Genomic DNA, 8,684 nt, shown 5'->3' with positions numbered 1-8,684 from the left:
GTGGTATCATGTGACAGCGGTGGGAATTCCAATCTCCCATGGGAATGTTTGCTGTACCTCTTTGCATACTAATAAGCAAGCCATTCTGCCAACACCCAGCCAAGCAGGGAACGCACTTTTGTCAAGTTACAATGAGCAGAGTTGTATTTCACAGAATGCCTGTGTTTGAAGGCAAGAATTGTGGAAGATTTTCCTCACATGCTTTCAGTCTCCAGCTTCTTTGCTTTTCAGGAGCAAACAGATTTACAAACAAAGCACAGCATTGGATGTTTCCCCAACAACATTTTATTTCCAGAGATTGAACTTCAATTTCAAGTACAATTTTCCATTCCTGTGCCCTTTCCCCAGATAAAGCAAATGCAGGGGGGAAACAATACGTTTCACTACAGTGATCAGTAAAAAATAAATATTCTAAAACTCCTGGACATCAAGACTTCATGTCATATTTTAAAAGAGCTGGTAGATTATTTTCTTCCCAACCAAAGATTTGATCAATAGAGAAGAGTTCTGTCCCCACAGTGTTCAGGTGGGGACGGAGCTAATTCTCTTTAAAATATATTCAGGACTTCAACAACAATAAAAAAACCACACTACAATTACTTCTGTACATTACATTACTATGTACATTTGTGATACATCTGCCAATTGAATGTTCTCTTGTTCAGATTTCAATTGCCAGAACAGAACAGCTTCGCAGCAGTCTCCGGTCCTGCACACCACAGCTACAGATGAGCTACAGTCCATTTCGCCAGGCAGCTTCTTGCTTGGTGCGTTCGCTTGCTCCAACCCGTTAGTGGTGCCAGCAAATGTGCAAACAAAAAATGGGGACATGGAAGTAATGCCAGGTGTAGTCACAGCATCAGATAAGGGGCCATGTTTAAAAAACACTTGGGAAGAGTCAGAGCACTCTGGGAGCGAAGGCTGTGCCTAATGGGAATGCTTCTGTTTGTCTTCCAGTTTTGCGTGTGTTGTGATAAGGTGCCATACGGGTGGATTCCTAGCTACTCCTTGCTCCACGCCAGAGGGAGGGGTACTGAAGGTCTCATAATGGAGCCATTCTTCTTCTGGCTGCAGAGGTTGCATCAATACCAGCCACAGGGCTATGCCTGCGCGTAGGCAGTCCCTGCTCCAGGGTCCATGAGCAACCACAATGCAAGAGAGACTAGGGCTCCAACAAGGCACTTCTGAGCACAGATAGGAAGCCACTGTTTAGCCTGGCTAGTTTTATCCCCTCTAGTCAACAGGACCAAGTTTAGATACTTCTAAGGATGCTGATGCAATCAGAATTAGGGACTCAATGGCTTGAAAACAGTCAAGTGCCCCTCTGCTTGGACCCACTGCAACAGCTGCCACATGCTATTGTGCCTGAATACCACTGGTGAATGCAAGGATTGCTCTACTGGCCCTCCTGGGGCACGCAAGTGACTCATTTGTCATTTCGAGACTCAAACACAGTGTAGCAGAAATATCAAGGTCTGGCACTGTGAAATGCTGAGCACCTTCAGTTCCCAGCGAAGTCAGTTGCATCTCCCAGGAGGCATTCAGGGCCTCGCAGGATCAGGCCTCTAGAAAAGGAGCTTCAAGGTGCAGGACTTGCTTCGGCAGTTCTCATCAGTCTGCTCTTCCAGGGGCACACTTTGAAGGTCAGGCTTATTTTCACAACCCTAGAGAAGGTAGGAGGCAGAATCTAGGTGCTTACATGACCCACTTTCCCCTTTCCCAGACAGCTCAAGTGAGAAAACCTCAACCTTTATGAGAACACGCATTTGTCAAAAAATTAAGGCAGAAGGATCTTACCCCAGTAGTTTGGCTATTTTATTTTCAAATGCACTCTCAGACTGAATCATTAATTAGGAGGACACCAATGTTAAAAACTAGTTAATCCAATGGTTATTTTAATTAATTTTCTTTATCGGAATGATACTCAAATCATAATTTGTCAATTGAGGCCATAACTTGAACTGTAAGGGCCTGATTTGGGTCTCACTCCAGCTTTACCCAGATGTTAGTCTGGCTTCAGTGACGTTACTCCAGATTGACACCACAGCAAAGAGATCAGAATCAGGTATCAAGTGTTTCCAAAAATTTGTTTTACTGTTTTGCAATAGTTTTTGATCTAGCTACGCCTGGACTGACATAGGTGCATATGTATTAGGTCAATTTCCCTGGTCTTTCATCTGAAGTGAAGTTTGGAGCCTCAGACTTGTAACCACAGGTACAGTCCAAGTTATGTCCAGGGAGAGGTTTTCACATTGCCAAGACGACTCACTGTTGGGTAAAGTCCCTTCACCAGCGAAGTTTACACAGTGGGCCAAATTCCTACCTCAGTAGGTTTCAGAGTAACAGCCGTGTTAGTCTGTATTCGCAAAAAGAAAAGGAGGACTTGTGGCACCTTAGAGACTAACCAATTTATTTGAGCATGAGCTTTCGTGGGCTACAGCTCACTTCATCGGAACCTGTACCTCAGTAGGTACAACTCCAGTACAGGCAATAAAGCTGGGCCAAGTTCAGACCTGGTGCAACTCCACAAACTTCAATGTAGTTACACCAGGATCCCAAACATTTAAGAGGTTATTCTTTATCCCTTGGTCTGCTAGACATTTTTCCCTTTTCAGAGGCAGGTGCTTTGTAGTGGGATAGTCATAACTTTCCTTCCTTCAGCACAGGATTCTCTGAAATGATAAGGTCCCACTGCAGTGGGATTTTGGTCTGGTATAGTGTATGTATGGTTTTACGTTTCACTTACAAGATGATCTCACTAGTCTGATTACTTCTATGTGAGCATTAGAGGAGTTGGTGGTTACAATTTATAATATACAGATCTCAAATTTCAATGGGGAGCTGTTCATAATTATCTAAAATAGTAAAATAACCGATCTACACTACTTTTTAGGTATACCTCTGCTTTCTCAGCCTAACTCTGATGAGAAGCCAAGGCCCTTAGAGCAGGATAAAAGCCCTACCAGATACAGTATCTGCAGAGAATATAGGACTAGGTGATTCAATGTAAGCCATGTGCTTATGTTCAGTTAGTCACTGGCTCTTCTAAACATACATTTCCTAGCTGTGTCCTACCGCAGTCTGGGCTGCATTGCACCACCTCTAGAAAGGGGTGGTACGTTTTCATCTTTCGTGCAAATGCAAACACTGTTGCTGAGAAGGACTGAGAGCAATTTCAAATTGTCCTCAGTGATCCATTAAGAAAAAAGCCACTGTTCTGCTCTCCTGTGTATTACAAATATACAAATAAACCTACTCTAACTATTTTCATGCCATTTCATTGGGTTAGGACAGGGGACCCCACCTACAGGCCACCAGAGCATTTCATAAGGCCCACACCCTGCTTCAACACAATATACTAATGGCCAATACATTAGCGTTTTGTCATCATGTTTACATCATTTTAGTTTACACGAGTGTGTAAACAGACAATACTTTACATAGAAACAACCTAGCTAAATACATACGAAACAAGCAGAACTTCAAATATAAATCAATACAGATGCCTTGAAATCTGATTAAAATCTGTCAAATCTGTTTGGCCCACCCAAGGGTCGTGCTTAAGTTCCTGTGGCCCACCCGTATAATAAGGTTGGGCACCACTGGGTCAAGGTGTTAAGCAGCAGTTTTCAAATCAACATCTCAGTGCTTAAGATACCAATCTCAGTGCTTCTGATACTGATCCCAGCCTTCCTGGGCCTCTTCCAGAGTCACAGCTGAGGTTGGGCCTGTGGGGTCGTTAGAGGAACCCCCATCGTGGGTGTCTACTGCCCTACAACTCTAGAAGAAGCAAATAACTTTATAAATTCATGATTTTAAGCCTAATAAAAATCTGAAAATGAATTTCTCAACTTAAATCCATACAGTATCTTTTTGTAAGGAACATGTGCTCACATCTTCAGCAAACCCTCAAATATCTGGGAGAGTTTAAATGAAGTTTCCCCATTAACAAGCGTTAAACTTCATGTTAGTTATTACATGTGGTGTCAGAGAGCAGGCACGACATGAACACTTTGAAACAGGCAGGGGAACTGCAGGAGCTGTGTTAACACAGATACTTCCTACCACTCCAGTTTGAAAGTGTTATTTGAAGTGACAAGTCGCTGTTACTTTCAAGTATAGATGATTTCAATGATGAAACCTTTAGTAAGGATTAGGCAACTCATGGATGTTAACACAGGATAAGTCTTCATTTAGGTCACAGGTGTTGCCTTTGGCAGGTTATCATGGTGACACATGAAGCTGTCATCTACACAATATCAAGCGTGCAGTTAAACTTTGCTGCTCCACAAGGCGACTGGAAAGAAGATGTAAGTAGTAGACCAAACGAGATAGTAGAGAGAGACTATTGAATAGGAAGAGAACAAAACCATCAGGATACCTGCAACAGGAAAGTAGCACAGAAAAGTAGGTCAGATACAATTGACAAGGTTAAACAAATGTAAATATGCATTTCACACACTTCCCCAAATCCCTGCCTTTCTGTCACTGAAAGATTTTCTAGCAGGTTTGAGCCTAAAAGATTCTTCTGTTCACTGCTGGAAATAAGTCCTTTTAAGAAACACCAGATACAGGTTGTTTAGTATGATCTGGTCTTCTCTTGCACCTTTCACAGCACGTAACTCTGCGGCAAAAGGAGCCATTGCCACCACGTATAATGTACTTCATGATCTTAAAAGAGAAAATATATAATCCATGAAAGTACAAGCTGCCAGAGCTACTCTTCTATACACCAGCAAAAACCTACTGCCTTCAAGGAAGTTGTGTTAAAGACTGCGACAGCAAATAGAGAGAAGGGTACTGCTAGACGCAGATGCAATGCCATTCCCATCGCAGAGTCTCTGCTGTGCAGCATACAGCTACTAGTCAAAGTTCTAACACTTCAACGGTCTCTTGTCACACTGCCTTCCTGCAGCACCATGCACAGTGCAGCTGCCAGCCTGGTGAGTTAGTTTCGTGACCCCACCTTTGTATACACACAGTGCTGTGCTTCTACTGTTTCCATGCCATGCCTAGAAGTCTGACAAAATACTTTTCTGGCTGTTTCATGGCTCCATTTCAGGGTTCTATAAATGAATAAAAACATTAATAAAAAATACAGTTGTCCAGTATGAGCTGCTGGGTATTTTACACCTTCCTCTGAAACATCTGGTACTGGCCATTCCCAGAGAAAGGAAACTGAGCTAGATGGACCATTGACAGGATCTGGCATGACACTTTCTCTGCTTCTGAATCATCTAGGTTTATTTCAGGGAGGAGGGAGCATGACCTAAGAGTTTGATCATAGCAATTGAGAGTTGAGAAACTGGTTCTATTCCTAATCCAAACATGGCCACTATGTGATCTTACACCAGTAACTTCTGTGCCTCTGCCTGTTTGCCAATCCCTAAACACTGAGAAAATCATAGAATCATAGAATCATAGAATATCAGGGTTGGAAGGGACCCCAGAAGGTCATCTAGTCCAACCCCCTGCTCAAAGCAGGACCAATTCCCAGTTAAATCATCCCAGCCAGGGCTTTGTCAAGCCTGACCTTAAAAACCTCTAAGGAAGGAGATTCTACCACCTCCCTAGGTAACGCATTCCAGTGTTTCACCACCCTCTTAGTGAAAAAGTTTTTCCTAATATCCAATCTAAACCTCCCCCACTGCAACTTGAGACCATTACTCCTCGTTCTGTCATCTGCTACCATTGAGAACAGTCTAGAGCCATCCTCTTTGGAACCCCCTTTCAGGTAGTTGAAAGCAGCTATCAAATCCCCCCTCATTCTTCTCTTCTGCAGGCTAAACAATCCCAGCTCCCTCAGCCTCTCCTCATAAGTCATGTGTTCCAGTCCCCTAATCATTTTTGTTGCCCTTCGCTGGACTCTCTCCAATTTATCCACATCCTTCTTGAAGTGTGGGGCCCAAAACTGGACACAGTACTCCAGATGAGGCCTCACCAATGTCGAATAGAGGGGAACGATCACATCCCTCGATCTGCTCGCTATGCCCCTACTTATACATCCCAAAATGCCATTGGCCTTCTTGGCAACAAGGGCACACTGCTGACTCATATCCAGCTTCTCGTCCACTGTCACCCCTAGGTCCTTTTCCGCAGAAAATGCTCTTCCCCATTTTGTAGTGTGTATTCACAATGTCTCTGGTGACAAGCACTATGGACATTCCATGTATTCTTATTTCTGCTTCTCTTAAAGAGGCACACACTGTATTCAGGCAAGTAAGAACCCCCTCATGTTTCAAACACATGTTGAAGAAGATATATATTTTAGGTTTACAGTACAAAAAAGAAATGTATATTTTCATACAGCTCCCAAGAACTCTTCACATTAGTTTACCTTTTCCAGCAGTTCGGCTGAAGGATGAAGTCAGTGAAGGGACTCGATAATGAAGGGCAAAAGCACTATGCCTTCACCCCTTGTGTGTGTGTTATAAGAAACAAATGAGAGCCAAGGTTTTGTGCTGGTTTGTTTTAAAAACTTACCCCCTGCATAGACCATCTTTTTCCAGAGCTGGGACTCCAGTACTTTGTCATGGGGATAGAAGCCCTGGTCAACCATGAACAGGATCATTATCATGGCCACAATCCGTAGAACCACAAGGTTGCCCCCTGTCAAGAGGTATGTGCCCGTCAGGAGGGAAGAAGCATAGGGACAGGGCAGGCCTCGGTACATGAAAGGGATTCCTACAAGAAAGAGGAAGGAATGGGTGACTTTTCCTTTTTAAATGGCCACAAAGCTATAAGACAGAGGATTCTGGGAAATAAAAGAGAATGCTTGGTTCAGCCCTAAAAAGGGGACATGGACAGATTAACCAAAAATTTGAACAGTTCTTCCCCGGTTTTATTTGTAACACCTGAGATAAGAAAAATGAACACTTAAAAATCACGTTTCACCATTTACTGTGTGTATTTTTCGTTTCCCTCAGCTGGACATCACCAACGATTAGACAGGGGAACAGATTATCTGGGAGTTCTCACTGTGCCCATCACTCACCATCTCAACGCTAAGAAAATGGATCATAACCGAAAGAAGGACTGCAACCAAAATAGGGTCGTGGGCTAATTTTCCCTCCCTCCTTCCCCTCGAGCAATCAGGACTACGTTTGTTTTCTTCTTTCCTCTCTTCTCCTCCCCAAGAGGTTTCCTCCCTCTTGCTTTCCTTTCTTCCACCTTCTCTTTTGTTGCTCTCTCACTCCAGCTATTGAAAGGGAAAATGCAGATGTTCACTGAGTCTTGGAGCACTGGGGAAACCCCAGATGACTGGAGGAAAGTCAATGTTGGGCCAGTTTTAAAAAGGGTTTAAACAGGCCGACCCAGGTAGTTATAGGCCTGTCTGCCAAACATCGACCCAAGAATTAAAAGGCGGCAACGCAATTAACGAAAGTCAACATGGGCTTATGGAAAACAGACCCTGCCTCACTAAACGTGGTATCTTTTTGAGGAGAGTACTTTTATCAACCAAATTTATAACCGTGCTACTGTAATTTCCTGAGACTTCTGTAAGGCAAGTGACTCGGTGCCACACCACATTTTAATTCAACAACTAGAACAGTATAAAGTGAACATGGCACACATTCAATGGACTAAACGGGCTAATACAGAGTCTCAACGTGTAACTGTAAATGGGGAGCCGTCACCAAGTGGGTGTGTTTCCACTGGGGTCCCTCAGGGATTGGTTCTTGGCCCTGCGCTATTTCACATTTCTATCAATAACCTGGGAGGAAACATAAAACCACCACTGATAAAGTTTGCAGATGACACAAACATTGGGCAAGTGGCAAATAATGAAGAGGACAGGGCACGGATACAGTTTGGAGAGTTTAATGTGTTGTTAACAGCACAGATAGACACTAAAGTTGAAAGTCTCTAACATATACACAGCATCTCACCCACTCTCTCCCACAGAGGGCAAAACTATATCCTCTGAAAGAAAAACCTGCTGGAGTGGGACAGAGAGACCAGGAAACTCCACAAGGAGAACATGGTGGCCCCGAGGAGCCTGGACCCTTCCCACTGCTCCCCAGCCCCCAGGGGCTGACCTGCTCCCTCCTCCACAGCAGCAGAGATCCATCACTGGGGCCTCCCACACCTCCGAGCACTACCCCTCCCCCTGCCCCTGCCCTTCCCCCTCCCACAGGTGGGAGCAGCAGAGGATATGAAATAAAACCAATGAGAGTCCACACTGTTTAGGGCGGCCTCAGAAACGCACAGGGCATGGCTGCTTCTCAGCTACAGGAGTTCAAAAAGCAGGACCAGCACAATTCTCTCATTCCATTTCCTCCCAGCAGGAGGTGCTGCCCGGCCCGTTAGCAGAGACTGGAGCAGAACTCCTACAACCAGGTGACCGACTTTCAGCCGCATTACACCCTACTTACACGCCCTTACGACTGGCTGCAGCCACGCTCCAGACCCGCGCAGAGGGAGGGAGACCACGCACTTACCACTCGAGAAGAAACACAAGCGGGCAAAGACTGCGAGCACATAGACCATCGCCAGCAAGCCATCCAGGATCCCGTGAGCCTGCAGCAGCAGAGCTGTGGCCAGACCGAATGACGTGAAGTCAGCAAAGTCATCCAGCTTGGCACCTGCAGCGAGTGACAAGTAGCTGCTCAGGTTGCGTGGTCGCTGATCCCAGCACCACAAATGGCAGGAAGGGGCAAACAGATTTCCCAAACCCAGCAGTG

General features: G+C 44.7%; 1 protein-coding gene across 4 annotated transcripts in view; it reads right to left on the bottom strand.

The window, feature by feature from the left end:
* Positions 1–262: 262 nt before the first annotated feature.
* The window catches only part of TMEM269 (transmembrane protein 269), a 45,544-nt gene continuing 37,122 nt past the window's right edge, over positions 263–8,684 (bottom strand). For all 4 annotated transcript variants that reach the window (XM_073317200.2, XM_073317199.2, XM_073317201.1 and 1 more), the window contains 3 exons: positions 8,442–8,585; positions 6,484–6,684; positions 263–4,381 (listed from right to left, as the gene is read on the bottom strand). In XM_073317200.2, the coding sequence (XP_073173301.1) occupies positions 4,272–4,381; positions 6,484–6,684; positions 8,442–8,585 (455 nt within the window). In that variant the 3' untranslated portion in view covers positions 263–4,271. The remainder of the gene's footprint in view (positions 4,382–6,483; positions 6,685–8,441; positions 8,586–8,684) is intronic.

Source organism: Lepidochelys kempii, chromosome 18 (assembly GCF_965140285.1).
Source record: "Lepidochelys kempii isolate rLepKem1 chromosome 18, rLepKem1.hap1, whole genome shotgun sequence".
Taxonomy (NCBI): Eukaryota; Metazoa; Chordata; order Testudines; family Cheloniidae; genus Lepidochelys; species Lepidochelys kempii.
This window is presented reverse-complemented; position numbering and strand designations above follow the sequence as displayed.